The sequence below is a fragment of the Salmo salar genome, unplaced genomic scaffold (assembly GCF_905237065.1).
Source record: "Salmo salar unplaced genomic scaffold, Ssal_v3.1, whole genome shotgun sequence".
Taxonomy (NCBI): domain Eukaryota; kingdom Metazoa; phylum Chordata; class Actinopteri; order Salmoniformes; family Salmonidae; genus Salmo; species Salmo salar.
Window position 1 is genome coordinate 101,797 of NW_025547253.1, and position 27,364 is coordinate 129,160.

The window sequence follows — 27,364 nt, forward strand, 5'->3', positions numbered from 1 at the left end:
TAACAGGAACCATTTGCAACAGAGACACTAACTCCTGTATGAAAATCTTTCTCTCCCTAATCTGTCTGATATATCTGCCCATTTCCCCTCCTATCCTCCCTTTTCATTCTATGCTATCAGCCACACCACTAGCTCACCTCCACACAATCCATTTACAAGTTAAAGACACACCTTGGAATAAATAACAAAGGAAAACTATTACTAGATGAAGTTTAGTGTTGTATTTTTTATTTCCCATCACCATAAATCATATTTAATCACTGAACAGTAGCAGACCTAACTTCATCTGTTCCTGACTCTGGATAGTGGATTAAAAAGACCATCATTCTCCAATGATATTAAAGTACTATTCTGAACATTACTGATATACTGAGTGGCAAGTCAAGATATCTGCTGGTTTTATTGTTTGGTCAATACCACCACCTGCTGGACAGGTTTAATGTTGCTGGACTGAGCAGTATGGGAGGAAGAAAGATGACACATTTAGGGCTGGTTTCCTGGACATCTACATTGAACATGCTTTTTAGTGCAGGACTAGGATTAATCTGTGTCTGGGAAACCAGACTATATACTTTAGTAGAAAGTAAGTGATTCCAGCTTGTAGTGGGCTGACTAGTCCTGAATTGTCCTTTTGTTCCTGGACCATTTTCCATGCAGCTCCAGGTGACAGAGAACACATCAATTAGGGCCGAGCCTACAAGCTGATCAATGATACTGAGGAGAATTACATAGAGACAGAGAACCAACTGAGAAAACATATCAATGGTTCTGAATGACAACCAATACACATCAACACCATACATCATGATTCATAGAAATGTACAGATTAAAACATTGTATCATATATGAACACCTTAAAATTCAAATCAGTCAGAAAAATCAAAGTGAAAATATATATGTACAATTCGAAATGAAAGTATTGAATTTTAATTCAGAACATCTGAAGATCAAATCAGTTATAGACTACACCAGCATGACTAGTATCTATGTGGACCCTACTACAGTTTAACCAGCTCAGCTATAGAATACACCAGCATGACTAGTATCTATGTGGACCCTACTACAGTTTAACCAGCTCAGCTATAGAATACACCAGCATGACTAGTATCTATGTGGACCCTACTACAGTTTAACCAGCTCAGCTATAGAATACACCAGCATGACTAGTATCTATGTGGACCCTACTACAGTTTAACCAGCTCAGCTATAGACTACACCAGCATGACTAGTATCTATGTGGACCCTACTACAGTTTAACCAGCTCAGCTATAGAATACACCAGCATGACTAGTATCTATGTGGACCCTACTACAGTTTAACCAGCTCAGCTATAGAATACACCAGCATGACTAGTATCTATGTGGACACTACTACAGTTTAACCAGCTCAGCTATAGACTACACCAGCATGACTAGTATCTATGTGGACACTACTACAGTTTAACCAGCTCAGCTATAGACTACACCAGCATGACTAGTATCTATGTGGACCCTACTACAGTTTAACCAGCTCAGCTATAGACTACACCAGCATGACTAGTATCTATGTGGACCCTACTACAGTTTAACCAGCTCAGCTATAGACTACACCAGCATGACTAGTATCTATGTGGACCCTACTACAGTTTAACCAGCTCAGCTATAGACTACACCAGCATGACTAGTATCTATGTGGACCCTACTACAGTTTAACCAGCTCAGCTATAGACTACACCAGCATGACTAGTATCTATGTGGACCCTACTACAGTTTAACCAGCTCAGCTATAGACTACACCAGCATGACTAGTATCTATGTGGACCCTACTACAGTTTAACCAGCTCAGCTATAGACTACACCAGCATGACTAGTATCTATGTGGACCCTACTACAGTTTAACCAGCTCAGCTATAGACTACACCAGCATGACTAGTATCTATGTGGACCCTACTACAGTTTAACCAGCTCAGCTATAGACTACACCAGCATGACTAGTATCTATGTGGACCCTACTACAGTTTAACCAGCTCAGCTATAGACTACACCAGCATGACTAGTATCTATGTGGACCCTACTACAGTTTAACCAGCTCAGCAGTACCATCGACATAAAACCCAGGATAGAGGGGCTGAGTGAATGTGGTCTGGACTCTGTGGAGGAGGGTCATTGTGTCAGAGACCCTGTAGAAGGACAGAGTACCTGCCTTGTGATCCAGGTACACTCCTACTCTGGAGGACTGAGGGCCTGATACTTTAGTCTTAACATTATTGTGTCTGAACCAATAACCACCTCTATAGCACAGTAAACTCCAGGACTTGTTATTGTTTCCAAATCCACCATCTGACCCTGTTCTGCTGATGTCTTTATATGAGACTGCTGTATAAACCCACTCCTCAACATAACCACTCCACTCCACCTCCCAGTAACAGCGTCCAGACAGACCCTCTCTACACAGAACCTGCCTGTAGTTGGTGAACCTGTCTGGATGGTCAGGATATGGTTGGACTTGGCCTGTATAGGTCACCTTTCTGTTCCCTTCAGACAGAGAGAGGTGTGTGTGTGCTGTGTTTGGGTCCAGTGTGAGCTGACAGGAATCTGGGAGAAGAGCAGAGCAGAGACCAATGAGGGGAGTCAGAACAATAAGTTAAGTCAGATACTGTATCTACCCTGTCTTTGATTAGAGCACAGCAGAGATCAAATCAGAGAAATATGAGGAGTCAGATAGATACCCAGTCTTTGATTAGATATACTATTGCTATATATTTCTAGAGGGATTGTTAGGAGAGTCAGTAAAAAGAGACTGTTAGTTACTTCACAATAAAGAGACTCACATTGTAACAACTGTTCTCTGGTCTTGGGCTCTGGAGGCAGTAAAACATCCACTATATTCACTACAGACACACAAACACATTGACAGAGAGAGGGAATGTTATCATCATACCATATTCCACATGTATATGACTAGTAGGGAACTTTCAATGGTCTAAACTTGATGTTCTTATTGTTTTCAACACACCTGTAGCGGAGATCTTGGTCCATTCTCCTTTAAGGAAGTATTCTAGTTCATCTCTCAGTTCAGCCACAGTCTTACTCACATCTCTAAAGTACTGAAGAGGACGGACAACGATGCTGGGTAAGTCTGAAGATACACTGATACTGGAGAGAGACTGATAACTCTGGAGAGAGAGAGACAGAGAGAGAGAGACAGAGAGAGAGAGAGAGAGAGAGAGAGAGAGAGAGAGAGAGAGAGAGAGAGAGAGAGAGAGAGAGAGAGAGGGGGACCGAGAGAGAGACAGAGAGGGACACAGAGGGACAAAGAGAGAGAGATGGGGACAGAGAGAGGGACAGAGAGGGAGAGAGGGACAGAGAGGGAGAGACACAGAGAGAGAGGGGGACACGGAGACAGAGGGGGACACAGAGACAGAGGGGGACACAGAGACAGAGGGACACACAGAGACAGAGGGACACACAGAGACAGAGGGACACAGAGAGAGAGAGGGACACAGAGAGAGAGAGGGACACAGAGAGAGAGGGGGACACAGAGAGAGAGGGGGACACAGAGAGAGAGGGGGACACGGAGAGAGAGGGGGACACGGAGAGAGAGGGGGACACGGAGAGAGAGGGGGACACGGAGAGAGAGGGGGACACAGAGACAGAGGGGGACACAGAGACAGAGGGGGACACAGAGACAGAGGGGGACACAGAGACAGAGGGGGACACAGAGACAGAGGGGGACACAGAGACAGAGGGACACAGAGAGAGAGAGGGACACAGAGAGAGAGAGGGACACAGAAAGAGAGGGGGACACAGAGAGAGAGGGGGACACGGAGAGAGAGGGGGACACGGAGAGAGAGAGGGACACAGAAAGAGAGGGACACAGAGAGAGAGAGGGACACAGAGAGAGAGAGGGACACAGAAAGAGAGGGACACAGACGGACACAGAGAGAGAGGGACACAGACGGACAAAGAGAGAGAGGGACACAGACGGACAAAGAGAGAGAGGGACAAAGAGGGACAAAGAGAGAGAGGGACACAGAGAGAGACAGAGAGGGACACAGAGAGAGAGGGGGACAGAGAGGGACACAGAGAGAGAGGGGGACACAGAGAGAGAGAGAGGGGGACAGAGAGGGACACAGAGAGAGAGGGGGACACAGAGAGAGAGGGACAAAGAGAGAGAGGGACAAAGAGAGACAATGAGAGAGGGACAAAGAGACAGAGGGACAAAGAGGGACAATGAGAGAGGGACAAAGAGAGAGAGGGACAAAGAGAGAGGGACAGAGAGGGAGAGGGACAGAGAGGGACAAAGAGGGAGGGACAAAGAGGGACAAAGAGGGAGAGGGACAGAGAGGGAGAGATGGGGACAGAGAGAGAGAGAGAGATGGGGACAGAGAGAGGGAGAGAGATGGGGACAGAGAGAGGGAGAGAGAGGGGGACACAGAGAGAGAGGGGGGGCACAGAGAGAGAGGGGGACACAGAGAGACAGGGGGACACAGAGACAGGTACACAGAGAGAGAGGGACAGAGAGAGGGACAAAGACGGACAAACAAAGAGAGGGACAAAGATGGACAAAGAGAGAGAGGGACAAAGAGGGACAAAGAGAGAGAGGGACAAAGAGGGACAAAGAGAGAGAGGGACAAAGAGAGATAGGGACAAAAAGGACAAAGAGAGAGAGAGGGACAGACAGAGAGGGACAGAGATATAGAGGGACAGAGAGAGAGAGGGGGACAGAGAGAGAGAGGGGGACACAGAGAGAGGGGGGGACACAGAGAGAGGGGGGGACACAGAGAGAGGGGGGGACACAGAGAGAGGGGGGGACACAGAGAGAGGGGGGGACACAGAGAGGGGGGGGCACAGAGAGAGGGGGGACACAGAGAGAGGGGGGGACACAGAGAGAGGGGGGACACAGAGACAGAGGGGGACACAGAGACAGAGGGGGACACAGAGACAGAGGGGGACACAGAGACAGAGGGACACAGAGAGAGAGAGGGACACAGAGAGAGAGAGGGACACAGAAAGAGAGGGACACAAAGAGACACAGAGAGAGAGGGACACAGACGGACAAAGAGAGAGAGGGACACAGAGAGAGAGAGAGAGGGACAGAGATATAGAGGGACAGAGACAGAGGGAAAAAGAGGGACAAAGAGAGAGAGGGACAGAGAGAGAGAGGGGGACAAAAAGGGACAAAGAGAGAGAGGGACAGAGAGAGAGAGGGGGACAGAGAGAGAGGGGGGACAGAGAGAGAGGGGGGACACAGAGAGAGGGGGGGACACAGAGAGAGGGGGGGACACAGAGAGAGGGGGGACACAGAGAGAGGGGGGGACACAGAGAGAGGGGGGACACAGAGAGAGGGGGACACAGAGAGAGAGAGAGGGGACACAGAGAGAGAGAGAGAGGGACAGAGAGAGAGGGGGACAGAGAGAGAGGGACAGAGAGAGAGAGGGACAAAGAGAGAGGGGGACAGAGAGAGAGGGACAGAGAGAGAGAGGGACAAAGAGCGACAAAGAGAGAGACGGACAAAGAGGGACAGAGACAGAGAGGGAGAGGGATGGGGACAGAGATAGGGAGAGAGAGAGAGGGGGGCACAGAGAGAGAGGGGGACACAGAGAGACAGGGGGACACAGAGACAAGGACACAAAGAGAGGTGACAGAGACAGGTACACAGAGAGAGAGGGACAGAGAGAGGGACAAAGACGGACAAACAAAGAGAGGGACAAAGATGGACAAAGAGAGAGAGGGACAAAGAGGGACAAAGAGAGACAAAGAATGAGAGGGACAAAGAGGGACAAAGAGAGAGGGACAAAGAGGGACAAAGAGAGGGAGGGACAATGAGGGACAAAGAGAGAGAGGGACAGAGAGGGAGAGGGGGACAGAGAGAGGGGGGGACACAGAGAGAGGGGGGACACAGAGAGAGGGGGGGACACAGAGAGAGGGGGGACACAGAGAGAGGGGGGGACACAGAGAGAGGGGGACACAGAGAGAGGGGGGACACAGAGAGAGGGGGGACACAGAGAGAGGGACACAGAGAGAGGGACAAAGAGGGACAGAGAGAGAGCGAGGGGGACACAGAGAGAGAGAGGGGGACACAGAGAGAGAGAGGGGGACACAGAGAGAGAGAGGGGGACAGAGAGAGAGGGGGACAGAGAGAGAGGGACAGAGAGAGAGACGGACAAAGAGGGACAAAGACAGAGCGAGGGACACAGACAGAGCGAGGGACACAGACAGAGCGAGGGACACAGACAGAGAGAGGGACACAGACAGAGAGAGGGACACAGACAGAGAGAGGGACACAGACAGAGAGAGGGACACAGACAGAGAGAGGGACACAGACAGAGAGAGGGACACAGACAGAGAGAGGGACACAGACAGAGAGAGGGACAGAGAGAGAGAGGGACAGAGAGAGAGAGGGACAGAGAGAGAGAGGGACAGAGGGACAAAGAGGGACAGAAAGAGAGAGGGACAGGGAGAGAGAGAGAGAGGGACAGAGAGACAGACAGGACAACATAATGATTGAGATGAATAGTTTCACATTAAGTTAATTTCATATCACATGTAACAAGACAGTTTAGTTACCTGGAGGAAATGGATGTGATCCTCTGTGTGTGAGAGCTGCTCCAGCTCAGTGCTTCTCTTCCTCAGCTCAGCTATCTCCTGCTTCAGTTGCTCCAGGAGTCCTTCAGCTTGACTCACTTGAGCCTTCACTTGGGCTCTGATCAGCTTCTTCACCTCAGAGCTCCTTCTCTCAATGGAGCGGATCAGCTCAGTAAAGATCTGATCACTGTCCTCCACTGCTGCCTGTGCAGAGCGCTGTTAAGAGAGAGAGAGAGAGAGAGAGAGAGAGACAGAGACAGAGAGAGAGAAACAGAGAGACAGAGACAGTAGGTAGTTACCATTTTAGAAAATCATGGGACATTGTCTTTGGTTGCATGCTATTTTATGTCAATCATATTGCTCCTTGTAGCCTATTACTGATGCTACGTGGTCTTATGCTGCCATCTATTGGAAATATTTACCAATTAAAAGTTATTAATTCACGTAAAGACATTGGTGAGGCAGCTGAGAAATAAAGTGTATTTAATTAGAGAGATCAGTCTCAAACCTGCCCCACCTGTCCCACGCCAATTGTTGGACTTTCACATAGAGGTTACTATGTCACCCAGGTCAAACCACATTTAACATATAAAACAAATGAGTCTTGTTTATCAAGTGTTCTGCCTTGCAATAATAAATATAATAAAATAACTAATAAAAAGCAAATGCTTACATAGGTTTTATTTAAAAAATAACAAATGTTATTTAGTACTAAAACGGTATTTACTAACATAATATTATTACTAAAATAGTTGTAGGCTACCCTACCCTAGAATTAGGGTTCAGGCTAAAATAGGTTATACGTAGGGTTCGAGTTTCTGTACAGCACTTTGTGACATCTGCTGATGTAAAAAGGGCTTCATAAATACATTTGATTGATTGTTAGGTTCAGGGTATTTAAAGGGAAAAACTGTATGGGTTTATATCTCTCTTGCTCCTCCCTGTGGTCTTCTGTGGGTACTACATACCTCATTCACCACACTTGATAGGCTCATAATCTGAGGTAGCAACTGAGTCAGAGCTACAAATCAATGAGCTCCACCTATCCATTTGGTTTACAACTCAGTGAACCTGCGCAGCTTTCTCTCTATTTGATGCCTACGAACCAACAGATTTCAACGATTATCATATTACCCAGCAGCCATTTAGAAACAACACATCTGTTTAAATCGGGACATCTTGAAAAAGAGGACAGGGACATACGTTTTGTTTAGGTTTTAAACCTTTTTCTGAAATAAAATATGTTTAAACATGTTTAACGTTTGATGTCTTTGCACCAACCATCTGTTCTACTCACTAACACTGTAGGTCACTACAACATGTAACCAGGTGAACAGTGAGCTTCCTCACCAAGTAGCTGTAACCTAGTTAACAATAAGTTACCTGAGGTAAACCTACAAGGTTAACGTGGGCTGGAAGAGAATTACTTCAAAACCACAGCAAACAGCTGGGACATATGCTAATATTATATCACTGGGCTCCTTGGCGGATAGTTTCATCAGAAAATATTTGTAAAAAATGTCCACACTATCTGTGCTAACAAACCCTGTGTACCACCCCTCCCCTGTTTAACCTTGAATTTAGTTCAGAAAACCACTTGGAAATGGACCAAAACGAACCAACTCTTTACGGATCTGTTCGTCCGTAATAAACGGAGGCAGATTAGACACCACTACTCTTGTTGAAATCAGCACCAACACCCCTCACATAAATCATACTGGTAACTAGCCGGGTAACAAGACTCACCTTTTACATTACCACAACCACCGCCTTGTTCATTCTGGATACAGAGTGTATATGTTCCTCTCCCACCTGTTCACCGACCATGATCAATAATTCCTCCACACCATTCTCCAGAACGCACCTGAAGAGACAGCGTTTCTTCTCCACTCGGTTGAGGACATCACACCTCCCAAACAAACTACCCTACTCCCCCCTCAACTCTAACCGATAAACAGTGGAAACTAAGAAATAAACCCTTAACAACTACAAAATACATTTGGAAAATACGCAAAAAGAATAGTAGCCCTCCTCAGGAACCACAACACCTTCTTCTTCTATGATATAATGGCGGTCCGCAAATCAACGTTAAAGGTGCATGGTGCCACCTACTGTGCTGGAGTGCGTTCAATCACGGTTTACACCATTTCTAAATCCTCCTACCTAACTCAGTACTTCTGAGAAAATAAAAAGAGCCCTACTAACTTCTAATAGACCCTCCCCCATCCCCCAAATCCCTTCCAACCCCCCCAACCCCATCCAACCTCAATGACCCTACACTTCAATCTTTCCCTCTCTTCAACATCCTTACAACAATATAACAACACATGTTCCACCGTTTCATTGACAATACCCTCCAGACACAAACCATTCACATGCTGCCAACCAGATGTAAGGACCAGGTCAATGTACAATGTCCTAAACACAATCGAGTAAACACCACTTCTTCCTTCCTAATCTGACCTTTGAACCTTGGTCCACCGACCTTTAGAGGACATATAAATGCCGTCCCTTGTGCTCAGAGTCCCATCTCTTCTGCCACACATCTATCAAAATGTCTCTGATTTTACATTTGTCCTCACCTCTACCCAGTGGAACATGAATATATATTATATCTGGTTTTAAAGCTCTTTTAGATAACTGGTCTACAATTTCATTCCCTTCCACACCTGAATGTGCTGGGACCCAGCAGAATCTCACTACTACACCCATTCTCTCATTTCTCCATAATAACATTGATACCTACAACTGTCCAACCAAAACCACTGCCTTGTCTACTAGTATATTCCCAACAGTCATCTAGAACAGTAGCAGTGGGATGCTCAACCTCACAGCCTTGCAACCCAATAAGATAATGACAATTTATTACGCCGTATACCCAAAGGCATCTCACCTGCCTCCACTAGTAAGACACATACAGATGTTGATTTAAATGCACCAATACATATCCTTAAAGCTATATACTGGATTCTGTCCAGCTTAAGTCTTTGCTGCTGTTCCATAAACTATACACCTGTAATAAATTGTCGTATTGATCAGAGCTCTATAAATATCCATCAACGATTGTCTGTCAGCATCCCATTCACAGCCAGAGACCCACACAACCAACTACCACGAAAGTGATGGAATGAGAGAGAGACATTATTACAACACTGTACATAGACATAATATAACGTTTGTTCTTCTTTGGAGTTTAACGACGGTTGGCATCCAATATGTTGTATTACCACCCCCAACTGGACAATAATATAAATCTATTTTACTTTGTGATATAAATAATAAAACACCCTTCCAACTAATCCTATACTCATTAAAAACCCACTACCCCATTCCACTACTTTGACCCTATCTGCTCCTGCACCATGCCAACGACCTGGGAGGACGGGACACCACCACTCAACACACCCTGGAACTCTTCTGAAGTCAAATATCGTATGACCAAATACTTCTCTGCAGCTGCCACCACAACATCTATTGTCTTTGATTTACATTCCATTTCTGTGGTACAGTTGATAACCATTGCTTTGAACTCTAAGAAGCCAACCTTACTGAAGCATATTTCATTCGTTGGCCTATCCCTCTGTGCTGGCACAGATCTACTACTCACAGGGATCCTCTCAGGATCCCTCAGCCTTGACCCATCCTCCTCTACTTTCTTCACTGCCTCAGCATACGACACCTTCTGCACTACTCTGACTCTAGCCACCTTAACCTGCCTCTCTCTCACCAGACACCTCTTATCCCCAGCAACATGGACACCCCTACAGTTGACACAACTTTATCCACTGAAACTACATAATCCTCTATCCCATGACCTCCTGCACACTTCCCACATCTTGTAATATCCCTCCTCCAAACTGCTGCAACATGACCATAAACGTTGCACCTGAAACAGCTCAGTGGATTCAACACAAAGACTCTAACAGGATAACTGATATATCCCAACATGACTTTGTTGGGTAAAGACTCAAACGCTGACAGTGACTCCTCTGTTTCACCACGCTCACCACCTGGTCTGCTTCACACCAAACGGCGGGCATCACAAACACCAAGAGCCTTCAACTTCAATTGCTCCACCTCCACACTAACGCTACCCCAGAAATCACTCCTTTCAATGGTGCCCTGTTCCTAAGAGCAAAACAAGAATCAGATCTTGACCCAAGTTGCGTGACACGGAGCGCCCACTCTCTCTGGTCAGAAGAACCACAAACAAATATCACAAGTCCACTACAGGTTACCTTCACTGATTCAACTGCACCCAACTCCTTTCCCACCCACCCTGAAACCACAAATAATCTCTGTTTTCCAATTGAATTATAACATTTGAAATGTCTATTCCTTTGAAACTTTTGTGAGTGTAATGTTTACTGTTAATTTCTGATTGTTTAATTCACTTTTGTTTATTATCTATTTCACTTTCTTTGGCAATGTAAACATATGTTTCCCATGCCAATAAAGCCCTTTGAATTGAATTGAATTGAGAGAGAGAGCTCCATGTTAATGTATAGGGGACATGAGTCAGTCATGGTTACTCATGGTTATGTGATGAGGTATCCCCGCCTGCGACTTCTAAATCAGCATCGGCCCAATAGGGAATGTTCTCTTGATGTAGTGGTCAAGATGTTGGTTTATCCCACGGTAGACCTGGGTTCATATCCCGTTGGTTACATTAAGCAGTCAATTCTCTGAAAGGGGTCCAGACAGCCTGTTCTCAACAGTGGGGTCAGTGGGATTGGAGAGGAGCCTGTCTCTCCCTCTCTCTGACTGGAGGACAGAAGTGAAATGATGTGTCTCCTCTGGTCAACAATACTCACCTTGAGAGACTCCACAGCCTGTTGGAGCTTCTTCAGCTCCTTCTCTCTCTCCTGGAATCTCTGCTGGACCTTCTGCTGACTCATCCCCAGCTGCCTCTGTGGAGAATCACTCTTCAATGAGCTATCAAGCTTTATTAGTCCAGTAGATCAATAGTATAGTAATGTGACATAGGACCCATAGAATATAAGGATACAAATATTGAGGAAGTGTCTGTGTGAAAATATATTATTATGTTGTCATGTGAATGATTATAGTTTTAACAGAACACAAATCAGGGCGCTGATTGGGTGTTTGATAACAAATGATAATGGTGTTTAAAAATGAATTATAATGAAGTTTGATAACAAATGATAATGAAGCTTGATAACAAATGATAAGCGTGTTTGACTTGTTGGATTCCAGCTAGAAATATACTTATTCATGTTACCGTACTATAACGTATTGATGACTTTACATGTATAAGGAATGTATATGTTGGGGTCAATGAACGGTGGATAGGAACTTGGTGTATGGAAAGTTACTGAGAGATACAAGGGGAAGTGCTGAAATATTCTGTTCAAACATGTTATTGTTGAATATAAATGTTCCTAAAGAGGGAGACAAAGGGCAACTAGTTTCAGTTTCTGATAAGGCAGGCCAGCTGCAGAACTAGAGAGGAGCCAGGAATTCAACAGTCTAGTTAGTCTCTGATAAGGCAGGCCAGCTGCAGAACTAGAGAGGAGCCAAGAATTCAACAGTCTAGTTAGTCTCTGATAAGGTAGGCCAGCTGCAGAACTAGGGAGGAGCCAGGAATTCAACAGTCTAGTTAGTCTCTGATAAGGCAGGCCAGCTGCAGAACTAGGGAGGAGCCAGGAATTCAACAGTCTAGTTAGTCTCTGATAAGGCAGGCCAGCTGCAGAACTAGGGAGGAGCCAGGATATCAACAGTCTAGTTAGTCTCTGATAAGGCAGGCCAGCTGTAGAACTTGGGAGGAGACAGGAATTCGTCTCAAGTTCAAGTCAATAGATGAAGTGAGAAGAAACCTCTGGGAGGGGGGGCCAGAGAGGCCCACCCCAACGACCCTCCTACTACAGTCTTATCTCACACACACTTCCACACCCACCAAGGTTTTAGCATCAGGCAGGGCCATGACTACACCAGTGAGTGGAACCAGTTCAGTTCCTGTCTAGCAACACAGATGTATTGGCCGTCTAGATGTGTAAGGAGTTGATCTCGTCTTGTATGAGGTTATAAATATATGTTTTTGTCTTTGCAGCTGTATGACCCAGTGGGTGAATAAACTTGGTTTGTGTAACGGTTGTCGTCGGGAATAGAGGACCAAAACGCAGCAGGAATGTGGATGCTCATCTTGTTATTTATTTTAACTAAAGCGAACACCAAAATAACAAAAACGAAGAACTCACGAACAACAAAACAGTCTTGTCAGGATCACACACGCAAAACAAGAAACAATCTCCCACAAACACTACACCAAACAATTACCCATATATAGGACTCTCAATGAGAGGCAACGAGAAACACCTGCCTCCAATTGAGAGTCCAGCACCCAAACCTAAACATAGAAAACCTAAACTAGACAGAATGCAGAAATACAACCTAGAACATACTAACCTAGAACATACACCCAAAACCCAGGAACACATAAATCAAACACCCCTCTACAACACACACAAAACCCCCACCATACAAAACAAACATCCCTCTGCCACGTCCTGACCAAAATACTAAACAACTACTCCCTCTGCTGGTCAGGACGTGACAGTTTGAGTCTTTAAAAAAATGGTGATAAATATATTTTTTGATATTTAACTAGGCAAGTCAGTTAAGAACAAATTCTTATTTTATTTTTTACCCCCTTTTTCTTCCCAATTTTATAGTATCCAATTAGTAGTAGTTACAGTCTTGTCGCTGCAACTCCCGTACGGACTCAGGAGAGGCGAAGGTCAAGAGCCATGCGTCCTCTGAAACACAACCAAGTCACACTGCTTCTTGACACAACGCACATCCAACCCGGAAGCCAGCTTCACCAATGTGGAAGCCAGGAATCACCGTGCAACATGGTCAGCATGTACTGCACCCAGCGCGCCACAGGAGTAGCTAGTGCACAGTGAGACAAGGATATCCCTGCCGGCCAAACTTTCCCTAACCCGAACGACGCTTGGGCAAATTGTGGGATTAGCTAATTTAGCCAGCTAAACTAAAGACCCTCAAGCCAACAACAGGTGCCTTTGTTCATGTCACGGATCGTTGGAAAGCTCTCTATCAACCAAATATGTGGATAAACGTTGGTCATTTGATTCGATGTAATGTTTACATGGGTAACGTTATATAGTAGTCGTTGGCTGAATATCAACGACATTTAATTTCACCTGTAAGGTAAACTAACAGTCAACTAGGGGTCTGTTCCTCGAAACATCACAGGAGTCGGAGGTTCACAACTTTTATGGGGGGCGATGACATGGTTAACTTGGCTATCTGAAGAAAAAAAAACATTATGGCGATGAACTAGCTTCACAGATGCAACAGAGCCTGGGTTCAAACCCAGAGTCTCTGGTGGCACAGCTAGCACTGCATTAGACCCCCTGTGCCACCAGGGAAGCAAGTCAGTTAAGAACAAATTCTTATTTTCAATGAAAGTCTTGGTCAGGGGCAGAACGACAGATTTGTACCTTGTCAGATCTTGCAACCTTTCGGTTACTAGTCCAACGCTGCCGCCCTGGAGTTTGTGATCATATTTGTTCTGCCCTGGATCGATTTCACTTGAATGATCTCATATTCAAACAGCCTTAGTTCCTACTGCTTCTTTAATTCTTTGTTTATCAGACAGTCACCAACACGTTGTTCTGGTCTTACCTGTTTATCATTCCTCTCTGCTGCAGCTGACACTGTATCATGGCCTTTATGTTCATCCATTGTACACAGCATACAGATACACTGCTGATCGGTACGACAGTAAACATCCAGCAGTTTGTCATGATGAGAGCAGATCTTCTCTTGTAGTTGTGCGGTGGCTTTGACCAGCTTGTGCTTCTTCAATGCAGGAAATTCATAGTGAGGTTGGAGGTGAGTCTCACAGTAAGAGGCCAGACACACCAAACAGGACATGAGGGCTTTCTGCTTTCTGGTCCCAGTGCAGAAATCACACACCACATCTCCAGGTCCAGCATAGCACAGAGCAGGAGGGGGAGCAGCCTGGAGTCTTGTCTTCTTCAGGTCCTCCACCATATCAGCCAACATGTTATTTTTCCTCAGATTAGGCCTTGGAATGAAGGTCTCTCTGCACTGAGGACAGCTATAGACCCCTTTCAGAACATCCTGATCCCAGCAGCCCTCAATACAGATTCTACAGTAATTGTGTCCACAGGCAGTAGTGACTGGCTCTTTCAGTAGATCCAGACAGACAGAACAACAGAACAAGCCCTGGTCCAGCAGAACTCCCTTCTGAGCCATTTTGATGGTTGTTCACTCTCACAAAGACAGACGACACAGAGACTCAGATACGTTTTGTTTCCACAGAAGGTATTTTTTGGGAGGTATGGACTTTCTGGTTCTGCCAGATAGGTGAGTTTAGAGGGAGGGAAGGAGGGAGGGGTTAGAGGAAGAGAGAGAGAGAACTGCATGCAACGTCGAGAAGGAGACAAATATTTTAGTTCCTAGGTTAGGACCCTTAATATTAAATAGAGTGGTTAGAATATATAAAGGGTAACAGTTTCTATGAAGTACATATTCTAACTATTTTAATGACCTTTAAAATGCCTTATAATACACTTATGTGTTATAACACTGATTTTAAGTGTCTATAATAATTCTTAAGTGGTTGTAATGAGGAGGGGACTTGATATTGATCCAATGTTCTGTAGTTGAAATTAATACTGTATGTATTGACTGATCATTGAGAATGGGGTAATACTTTACATTACAGTGTGTTTAGGGTTAGAGGTACTACATTCAGCAGTAACCCTAACCCTAGACATATCTAAGACTAAAAAGAGAAGACGTTTTACAATCAGAGTTCTTTGTATCTCTTCTTAGTCATACAGATCCCCCCCACATCTTATAGGTGGACGGGGTTATGAACATATCCAATACATTATTTCTGAAACCAGATGAAATGAAACTGTCTTTCAGCAGGAAAAGCTTCTCTAATAATCCTAACCATGGCTGGGTGTCTTCAGATGCTGAGAGGTATAGAGACACACTGTCAAGGTGGCAGGTAGCCTTGTGGTTTAGAGACTGAGAAGTGTAGAGACACACTGTCAAGGTGACAACTATCCTAGTGGTTTAGAGACTGAGAGGTATAGAGACACACTGTCAAGGTGGCAGGTAGCCAAGTGGTTTATAGCGTAGGGACAGTAACTGAAAGGTCGCTGGTTTGAATCTCTGAGCTGTCTATGTACCCTTGAGCAAGGCACTTAACCATAATGCTCCTCTAAGTTGCTCTGGATAAGAGCTTCTGCTAAAGGACTAAAACATCTGGCTGGGCTTTCATGTCAAAACTGTTATTCTATTCTAGTCATTATATTGTATTATATGATAATATTATCAGGTATGAAGGTAAGACCCAGATGCAGACAACGTCGAATTAACAATGTTTTAACCTGTTATGGCTAGGTGGCAGTATTTTCACGGCCGGATAAAAACGTACCCGATTTAATCTGGTTATTACTCCTGAGCCTATGGGAGCATCAGAAAGTGTCACGTTACCGAAGAGATCCTTTGTTGTGGAAAGAGATGGCAAAGAAGGCCAAGAAATGGTCAGACAGGGCACTTCCTGTATGGAATCTTCTCAGGTTTTGGCCTGCCATATGAGTTCTGTTATACTCACAGACACCATTCAAAAAGTTTTAGAAACTTTTGAGTGTTTTCTATCCAAATCTACTAATTATATGCATATTCTTGTTTCTGGGCAGGAGTAGTAACCAGATTAAATCGGGCACGTTTTTTATCCGGTCGTGAAAATACTGCCCCCTATACCACAACAGGTTAAGTTATTACATTATAACGAGTTATTACACAAATTTTTGTTTATTACATTATAATTTGCAGTATGCCTGTCGGGCCCTTCGCTGCTAGTGCCACTGACAAGAGGCCAATGTGTCACTAGAGGAAGGACTGATAAAAAACGAATGACTGTCTCATGTTGAAAGTCCAAGTCAGCATCATGCATTTACTGCTCAAGTTATTCCATATACTTTGACTAGTCTAGTCATTCCATAAATGTTTTTGTTTATTGTACCTTGACTAATCAAATTCTTCCATGTATTAAAACAACAGTTTGGTGTGTTATTAACCTGTTGGGGCTACAGGTTAGCAATGAACCCCGAGTCGGGATTGCTAACAAGGCTGGAAATTCAAAACATCAAAAATCTAATAATTTCAATTTCTCAAACCATCAACTATTTTACACAATTTAAAAGATAAACATCTCCTTAATCTAACCACATTGTTCGATTTTCAAAGAGGCTTTACGGCAAAAGCATAAAGTTAGATTATGTTAGGACAGTACATAGCCACAAAAGTACAAACATCCATTTTCAATTCAAGGTCAGGCGTCACCAAAAGCAGAAACCAGCTAGAATTATGCACTAACCTTTGTCAATCTCCATCAGATGACACTCCTAGGACATTATGTTATACAATACATGCATTTTTTGTTCCATCAAGTTCATATTTATATCCAAAAACAGCATTTTACAGTAGCGTGAAATTCAGATTTTTTTCTTCTCTGAAATGCTTCCGGTGAACATAACAAAATTACTATTCGACAACATTGGTAAATTATAATATTGTCATTCAAAGAATAATATATTATCATCTCGTAATATCTACCGAATGGCCAGATCTCAAAATAACTTTACTGGGAAATCACATTTTGCAATAAACAACAGGCTATGCTATACAGTTAGCATCATCTAAAATCGATAATAACATTGTAAATACCCCCTTACCTTTGATTATCTCCATCAGAAGGCAGGATCCCAGGTCCGGAAGGCATTCCAGGTCCGGAACAAATGTGGTTTCTTTTGACAAAGTTCATAATTTATGTCCAAATAACACCAAGTACTTAGCGTTCATTATGCTCCCACAAAATGTGGTTGGGGCTGGTAAAATCACGCCGAAAAGCTAAAAAAACCTAGTAAATAATCTATTTATGTTCGTTCAAACATGTCAAATGTTGTTTAGCATTAATCTTTTGGTCCATTTTTAACGTTAAACATCAGTAATATTTTCACACAACCTATCCTATGTCTAGATAAAAAATGATGACAAACTCACGTTTCTCAGATTTATGCGCAGGCGCAAAAAAATGAAGTGATGACATGTCAACTTCCTTGGATTCTAATTTGCTCTCTGTTTATCATAGACGCTTCAAACAACTTTATAAAGATCGTTGACATCTAGTGGAAGCCGTAGGTGTTGCGAAATGAATCCTTTCTCACTATGGTACCTATAAAACAATGACACTAAATAGTACAGTCACAAAATTCACATTTTTTTAAATCTATTTTTCACAGGTTTTTGCCTGCAATATGAGTTTTGTTATACTTACAGACACCATTCAAACTGTTTTAGAAAATTCAGAGTGTTTTCTATCCGAATGTGTTAATAATATGCATATCCTAGCTTCTGAGTTGGTGTAGGAGGCAGTTAAAAATGGCCACAAATTTTTTTCAAAATGTCTCAATACTGCCCCCGAGCCCCAACAGGTTGATCAATCAAGTCATTCTGTACATTTCACCTTTTTTTATTTACAGTTTTAACCTGACATCATTCCATAAAAAACGTTCTCTGTCAGATCCACCATCCCTTCTGTTTAGCCTGATAATACTTCCTGCTGACCAGCCAATCACATCAAAGCCTGGTCATCGAAGGATACCGCTGTGGAGCCCTGGTTGGTGGTGATCACGGGTCAATGCTGTTTCACATTGACGTTAACACAGGATCCTGGATGGTAAATCCTGAATGAGAAGAATCAGAAGGGGGTTGATTAGGTTGAAAATGTCATTACATGTTATCAGCTGTAACATTGTCTTAACAGTGATGAATACCAAGTGCTGTACAGGACTTACAACACATTGCGATAGTACTGAAGCTTTGTGATGGGAAGATGTGGCTGTTACTGCAGTGGTGTGGAGGCTGCATTGTGGGGCCTGCTGGACTGACAGAGTTGGTGGGATGAGATGGGGGAGTCTGGAGGTGAAAACATGATGAACAAACAAAACAAAAAACATAAGAAATACTGATTTAATACCAACTGTTAAAGTCTGAAATATATTTCAGGAAACTTTAGGCACAGTTTGTAATGATAAAAAAAATATTTACAACAGGTAAAACTGGGATCAGCTGGATTAGACTGAATAAAAGTATGGTTGACACCAATGCAATGTGTAAAGCAGTTGAATTCCTTGTTGGCAGTGGAAGAGGGAACACACATCACCTCAATCATAACACCTACAGAACATTCTGCTACTTGTAAATCAAGTTCCTCTAAATCTAGGATATGTGTTCAGTGTAGCAGAGGTATAGTATCACATTGGCATTGGCGTCACTGGAGAAGAATCTGTACTTACCTGCTCTGTTGCCCCGCCTTTTTCCTCCCAGAAGCGGAGGTGGAACAACGTGGGGGATAATGGGGGGGGGTTCCCCTTCTTTTGGTTTTGTGCACCTGTGTTAGTTTGGTTAATTAGCGGGGCTATTTATGTCAGCTGGTCCGCTTCCGTGTTGTGCGGGATTATTTCGATTGTGACGGCTCATGTTCGTGTCGGCGCTATTTTACGCTGTGTGTATTTTCTCCCCTGTGTTTGGGAGTATTTGTTTTATGAGTGAGTGTAAATTAAATACGCCACTACCCTGCTCGCTGCTTCCTGTGCCTCATTCCTTCACCACGACTGCCAACCCGTTACAGTTATGTACAAGCTATGCTATGTATAGTGGCTTGCGCAAGTATTCAACCCCTTGTCATTTTTCCTATTTTGTTGCCTTACAACCTGTAATTGAAATGGATTTTTGGGGTGTTTCTTTCATTTGATTTACACAACATGCCTACCACTTTGAAGATGCAAAATGTTTTTATTGTGAAACAATCAAGAAATAAGACAAAGCAACAGAAAACTTGAGCGTGCATAACTATTCACCCCCCCAAGTCAAAACTTTGTAGAGCCACCTTTTGCAGCAATTACAGCTGCATGTCTGTTGGTGTATGTCTCTATACGTTTGGCACATCTAGCCACTGGGATTTCTGCCCATTCTTCAAGGCAAAACTGTTCCAGCTCCTTCAAGTTGGATGGGTTCCGCTGGTGTACAGCAATCTAAGTCATACCACAGATTCTCAATTGGATTGAGGTCTGGGCTTTGACTAGGTCATTCCAAGACATTTAAATGTTTCCCCTTAATAAACCACTCAAGTGTTGCTTTAGCAGTATGATTAAGGTCAATGTCCTGCTGGAAGGTGAACCTCCGTCCCAGTCTGAAATCTTTGGAAGACTGAAACAGGTTTCCCTCAGGAATTTCCCTGTATTTAGCATCATCCATCATTCTTTCAATTCTGACCAGTTTCCCAGTCCCTGCTGATGAAAAACATCCACACACAAAGATGCTGCCTCCACCATGCTTCACTGTGGGGATGGAGTTCTCAGGGTGATGAGAGGTCTTGGGTTTGCGGCAGACATAGCATTTTCCTTGATGTCCAAAATGCTACATTTTAGTCTCATCTGACCAGAGTACCTTCTTCCATAGGTTTGGGGAGTCTCCCACATGCCTTCTGGTGAACACCAAACATGTTTGCTTATTTTGTTCTTTAAAACTTCTTGAGGTGCCCAGGATAGGGGCGCCACAGCGATTTTTGAAAAAATGCGTGCCCATTTTCAACGGCCTCCTACTCAAACTCAGAAGCTAGGATATGCATATAATTAATATATGTGGATAGAAAACACCCTAAAGTTTCTAAAACTGTTTGAATGGTGTCTGTGAGTATAACAGAACTCAAATGGCAGGTCAAAACCCCGAGACAGATCCGTAACCTGAAGTGGAATTCTGAATTGCGGACTCAACTTCAGCGCTGTGCCTATAAATCACACTGTGAGCTATGGTTCATTGAGCACTTCCTATTGCTTCCACTAGATGTCCCCAGTCTTTACAAAGTGGTTTGAGTCTCCTACTGTCAAAACTGCCTGAAAGAGAGGCTGTGGAATGTAGTCACATGGGGAGGGCCATCACCATTATGACGCCGGCGCCCCTGGCTACCCCCACCTTTCGAAACGTTTTGAAAGATAATGCAACCGCCCCGATTGAATGCTATTGGATCTGTGGTTGAAAAAGGCCCTAGAGATTTATGTTATACAACGTTTGACATGTTTGAACGAACCTAAATAAAATAAAAATCAATTTTGGTAAGAGAGGTAGCCCGCGGACGACGGTACTTTTGGTGCAGCCTTCAGAAGCGCTAACAAGAAGACATAAAGGATACATTTTTTCGAACGAAAATACATTTGTTGTGGACCTGGGATTCCTAGAAGTGCCTTCTGATGAAGACAATCAAAGGTAAGGGATTTTTGACAATAGTATACAAGACTATATTTGATATGCGATTGTTCCAAGATGGCGCTGACCTGTAACGAAAGCCTATTTTTCTGAGTATCGCATCCCCTTTCATCGCAAAGTATGATTACCCAGTAAAGTTATTTTTTAAATCTGGCACTGCAGGTGCTTTGAAGAGATGTTAATCTATAAATCTTAGATTGACAATATTACATTTTAAAAATGTTTTCGAATAGTAATTTAGTAAATTGTAGCGCTGTTTCACCGGATCGCATTTGAGGAAAAATAGTTAGTCAACGTCACGCGCCCGATGTAAAATGCAGTTTTTATATATAAATATGAACTTTATCGAACAAAAGAATGCATGTATTGTGTAACATGATGTCCTAGGAGTGTCATCTGATGAAGATTGTCAAAGGTTAGTGCTGCATTTAGCTGTTTTTGGGTTATTTGTGATGCATGTGGTTGGTCGGAAAATGGCTATGTGAATACTTTTACGATGTACTCCTCTAACATAATCTAATGTTGTGCTTTTGCTGTAAAGCCTTTTTGAAATCGGACAACGTGGGTCGATTCAGGAGAGGTGTATCTATAAAACGATATACTATAGTCCTATATTTGAAAAAAAAATAATAATAATTTTGTTATGCAAATGGCGATAGGATTTTTCGCTGGATGTCAGCCCGACCAGGGGTTAAGCAATGGCTTTTTCTGGCAATCTTCCGTAAAGCCCAGCTCTGTGGAGTGTACGGCTTAAAGTGGTCCTATGGACAGATACTCCAATCTCTGCTGTGGAGCTTTGCAGCTCCTTCAGGGTTATCTTTGGTCTCGTTGTTGCCTCTCATTAAATCCCTCCTTGCCTGGTCCATGAGTTTTGGTGGGCGGCCCTCTCTTGGCAGGTTTGTTGCGGTGCCAAATTCTTTCCATTTTTAATAATGGATTTAATGGTGCTCCTTGGGATGTTCAAAGTTTCTGATATTTTTTATAACCCAACCCTGATCTGTACTTCTCGACAACTTTGTTCCTGACCTGTTTGGAGAACTCCTAGGTCTTCATGGTGCCACTTGCTTGGTGGTGCCACTTGGTGTTGCAGACTCTGGGGTCTTTCCGAACAGGTGTGTATATATATATATATATATATATATATATATATATATATATATATATATATATACACATATATACTAAGATCATGTGACAGATCATGTGACACTAAGATTCCACCTGTGTGCACTTTCTTTAACAAATTACGTGACTTCTGAAGGTAATTGGTTGCACCTGATCTTGTTTAGGGGCTTCATAGCAAAGGGGGTGAATACATGCGCACGCACCGATTTTAAGTTTATTTTTTAGAATTATTTTTAACAAGTTATTTTTTTTATTTCATTTCACCAATTTGTACTATTTTGTGTATGTCCATTACATGAAATCCAAATAAAAATCTATTGAAATTACAGGTTGTAATGAAACAAAATAGGAAAAGCGCCAAGGGAGATGAAAACTTTTGCAAGGCACTGTAGATGCAGAATCCAGTGGGCTAAATACACTTTTCTCTGCATTCATTTGAGTTCATACTCTGTTCACAACCTAAGACCTTGCTTCAATGTAATTACTTTAATGCCTAAATGTTCTTATTCATCTTCAGAATTAGAATTACATTAACCTTGTTTTCATATTAAACTAACATAAAGAAAAGGGTGGTGACATGTTCTAATCTTCCCATGCAGTCACATGATGACCAACACAAGCAGTATCTGTAACAGCACCGTTTCTAGACAGACAACAGAGGATGTTCATGATGTTTTGATAAACAGACTATTAGAATTAGAATATATATTATAACAGAGACTTTCATAAAAAATTGTCAAAATGAGTTAGAAAGTAATCTTACCCCCATTTTATGCTCCACCTCCACAATTAAAAACACTTGATAAAATGTCAATGTGAACAGATTAAATTTGTGAAATGCACTCATTTGTGATCTGGTGTTACACTAAAAGGGCATTATCCTCTACGGGATCAGTATCCCCCGCGAGATGATTGAGCTAACGTAGGCTAATTTGATTAGCATGAAGTTGTAAGTAACAAGAATATTTCCCAGGACATAGACATATCTGAGATGGGCAGAAAGCTTAAATTCTTGTTAACCTAACTGCACTGTCTGATTTACAGCAGCTATTACAGTGAAAGAATACCATGCTATTGTTTGAGGAGAGTGCACAGTTAAACTTGAAAATGTATTAATAATCAAATTAGGCACAATTGGGCAGTCTTGATAGAACATTTTGAACAGAAATGTTCATTGAATCAGTCTAAAACCTTGCACATACACTGCTGCCATCTAGTGGCCAAAATCTAAATTGCGCCTAATCTGGAATAGTACATTATGGCTTTCCTCTTGTTTTTCAAAGATGATGAAAGAAAAATGTTGTTTGTATGATCTTTTACCAGATCTAATTTGTTATGTTCTCCTACATTCATTTCACATTTCCACAAACTTCAAAGCGTCCTTTCAAATGGTATCAAGAAAATGCATATCTCTACTTCAGGTCCTGAGCTACAGGCAGATAAATTTGGGTATGTCATTTTAGGCGAAAATTTAATAAAAGGGTCCGATCCTTAAGAGGGTATCATAATTTTCACAATTTCACAGTATTATTCCAACCTCATAGTGTGGAAATATACACGAGTTATGCTATTTTGGACCACCACGCTGGTAATATGATGCAGTATGTCATTTTTGTGTTTATACTTTTTCATAACGACAACTACAAATTTGATGTCAGACTACAATATTATGTTCATGATGTCACTGTCTACAGACATGTCGATAAACGTAGTCTTGTAATCTTTCGTTGTTTACTACACTACCGTACTCACTCTGTTTACTACACTACCGTACTCACTCTGTTTACTACACTACTGTACTCACTCTGTTTACTACACTACCGTACTAACTCTGTTTGCTACACTACCGTACTCACTCTGTTTCCTACACTACCGTACTCACTCTGTTTCCTACACTACCGTACTCACTCTGTTTGCTACACTACCGTACTCACTCTGTTTGCTACACTACCGTACTCACTCTGTTTGCTACACTACTGTACTCACTCTGTTTACTACACTACTGTACTCACTCTGTTTGCTACACTACCACACTCCACTCTGTTTGCTACACCACCGTACTCACTCTGTTTCCTACACTACCGTACTCACTCTGTTTGCTACACTACCGTACTCACTCTGTTTGCTACACTACGGTACTCACTCTGTTTGCTACACTACCGTACTCACTCTGTTTGCTACACTACGGTACTCACTCTGTTTATTACACTACCGTACTCACCATGTTTACTACACTACCGTACTCACTCTGTTGGCTACACTACTGTACTCACTCTGTTTGCTACACTACCATACTCACTCTGTTTGCTACACTCACCGTACTCACTCTGTTTCCTACACTACGACTCACACTCACTCTGTTTGCTACACTACCGTCATTTGCACTCACTCTGTTTGCTACACTACGGTACTCACTCTGTTTGCTACACTACCGTACTCACTCTGTTTGCTGCGCTACCGTACTCACTCTGTTTACTACACTACCGTACTCTCTGTTTACTACACTACCGTACTCACTCTGTTTACTACACTACCGTACTCACTCTGTTTGAAAAAGCATATGGCCTCACATGTGATCCTTAAAGAGATGGGTGGGTCTAAGGCTTAAGAGGGTGTGAACAATGCTGAATGAGGTAGACAAAGAAGAGCCTCCAGTAGGTGTACCAAAACATTCAAGGACAATTTTTATAAAAGTGGTGTTACAAGTTTATCAACTTTCAAAGAAGAATTACTTTCCCATTGTTCCTCAACTGTAGTGTATGTGATACACCATTTTCTATCTCTGAGTCTCTAATTTTTATTCAATGTAAAAACACAATTTCTAATTTTGCTATGTCGAATAGAGCCTGGTCGGTTCCAGTTGTCATCTCATTGTTTACTTAGGGAACTCGGTCTATTATACAGACAGTGGGTGTGTTCTGTCCCAGGTAGATGCAAAAATCTGGTAACTTTCCCCAACATTCTTTGAAAACCCAGTTGGGAGATTCACGGTATCAGGAAGGAATAAGCAGGAAATCTGGAATCCTCCATCCAGGATTTTTGAAAACTGGGGATTTTGGGAAACTTACTGGACTGTGTGTATGTTTATATTACTGCCTAGCACCAATTAGTTGTGTGAAGTGTTAGTAGAGTACTGGAACCTGTATACTCCGGTGTAAACTGAAGCTGTCTTGACTACAATTGTCTAAATACACGTACCATGTTTTCTCTTGCTAATCCATGCAGGTTTGTCATCTGATTTCCAAGGGGTCTGGTGGAGATAGATACAACCATACTCCAAGGCAGGACATTTCCCCACATCCAGGTTAAGGCCTGCTACGAACAGCAGGAACACGGAGCATCCTCATATCTTTTAGCCTAGAAACATACAATATGTTTTTTGCCTTTACCTCTGAGGTGGGGACCAGGATAATTGTCCCATCTCCACGTAACAGCCACTGCTATCCTGTGGTAGCGCCGATTTTCAAAATCTCAAAACCACTGTTACTCAATTTCTCAAACATATGACCATTTTAAGGCAGCCATTTAAAGATAAGACTTTCAATGATCTACACACTGTCGATTTAAAAAGGCTTTACAACGAAGCAAAACATTAGATTGGTGGCCAAAGAGTACCACGCTAAAAACAATCAGACACCCATTTTTCAAGCCAGCATATAATGTACCAAAACCCAGAAGACAGTCAACGCAGCACTAAGATGATCTTCATCAGATGACAAACCTTAGGACATTATGTTATGCAACACATGCAGTCAATCAAGTTATATTTATATTAAAACTAGCGCTTTACATTAGCATGTGACGCTCAGAATTAGCATACCAAAAAATCCCATGTGGGAATCCATTAACATTTTACTAAATTATTCAAATAAACCAAAAGCAGAACAACATTAAGAAACAGATAGATCCATGTGAATGGATATATCTGTGATTTTAAAATAGCTTTTGGTGAAAGTACATCTTGGTAATATTCTAAGTATATAGCCCAGGTATCACAGGGTCGCTTATTTTAGACACCCGCAAGTTTAGCACTCACCATAATCATATTTGTTTACAGGAAAATGTAATAAATTTTGTTGTCTTCGCTAGAATGGCCACCCAGGACGCTTCACTTCAACAAAAATGTTGGAACAAATAATCATAACGAATAGATTCAGGCGCCCAGCCACTCATCCGAATAGTAAAGAAGTGTCGTTACGTGTGTTCCTGACAATAAAATTCAAAGTATTCAATTGGCCGTGACGTCAAGTACATGTCAATCGCTGTTTAAAATCAATTTTTACGCCATTTTTCTCGAGAAAATCGATAAAATTCCGACAGGGAATCTCCTTTTCGAAATAGAGGAAAATCCCCAAAGGCGGGGCGGTAACACGCGTATAAGCTAGTGTCTCTTGATGGGCCACTTGAGAAAGGCGATAATGTGTTTAGCCTGGGGCTGGAAATGACGATAATCTCGTTTTCCCGGCCTGAGAGCCTATGGACGACGAAGTGTAATGAGCAGAGATCCTTAGTAAAATGATAGAGATGGTAAAAGAAGTTCCAGAAAATGGGCTGACAGGCCACTTCCTGTAAAGGAATCTCTCAATTTTGACCTGTCATTTGAGTTCTGTTATACTCCACAGACACCATTCAAACAGTTTTAGAAAATTTAGGTGTTTTCTATCCATATGTAATAAGTATATGCATATTCTAGTTACTGAGTAGGAGTGGTAACTAGATTAAATCTCGGGTATGTTTTTTATCCAGCCGTGAATAACGCGCTCCTCAGCCCTAACAGGTTAATGCCAACATGTCAAAGTTTTTGGGGGCTAATTGACCAAATCCACATATAGAAACATTGAGTTATAGATCATTAATTATAATTTAAAGCAAGTTAATTGCTCAGCTGTAGATGGGTTCTATATGTACCTTTTTCCTATGTTTCCTGCTCTTAAGTTTCTGCTTCTGCACCCTTTAACTCAGTTTTGTAACTCAGCTTTAAACAGATGAAAACACAACATTTTTGGTTGCGGAAAATATATTTCAGCGGGTCTTATATGGTATAATGATTCTCAAAACAATTAATGGGCTTGTTTTGTAACAAATCGAAATTAGGCCTACCATTAGAATTTTAGCAATCAGCAAATGTATGGAGCAATTTCTGCGCATTGCACCTTAAGTAACCTTTCAGCCTTTATTTGAACTAATACAAACATAACATATCATATAATCTATCGTTTTGAGTGTCTGGATTTGACATTTATATGAGACTAGGCTGTCTACACACAGTGACACAGTGCATCTAGTTATGAGACCAGGCTGTCTATACACAGTGACAC

General features: G+C 42.5%; 1 protein-coding gene and 1 long non-coding RNA gene across 2 annotated transcripts; both read right to left on the minus strand.

Moving 5' to 3' along the window:
• Window positions 1–1,960: 1,960 nt before the first annotated feature.
• Window positions 1,961–14,877, minus strand: LOC123731753 (tripartite motif-containing protein 16). The gene is made up of 6 exons (XM_045711157.1): window positions 14,235–14,877; window positions 11,381–11,476; window positions 6,549–6,782; window positions 2,995–3,154; window positions 2,810–2,869; window positions 1,961–2,573 (listed from the first exon to the last, which is right to left on the minus strand). Exons 1-6 carry the CDS (start codon window positions 14,829–14,831, stop codon window positions 2,053–2,055), a joined length of 1,668 nt encoding a protein of 555 aa, XP_045567113.1. The 5' UTR covers window positions 14,832–14,877; the 3' UTR covers window positions 1,961–2,052.
• A 3,365-nt stretch (window positions 14,878–18,242) lies between these two features.
• Window positions 18,243–25,355, minus strand: LOC123731756 (uncharacterized). Its single transcript, XR_006762825.1, has 3 exons — window positions 25,245–25,355; window positions 18,452–18,572; window positions 18,243–18,340 (listed from the first exon to the last, which is right to left on the minus strand). It is a non-coding gene; the product is annotated as an uncharacterized lncRNA (long non-coding RNA).
• Window positions 25,356–27,364: the final 2,009 nt, after the last annotated feature.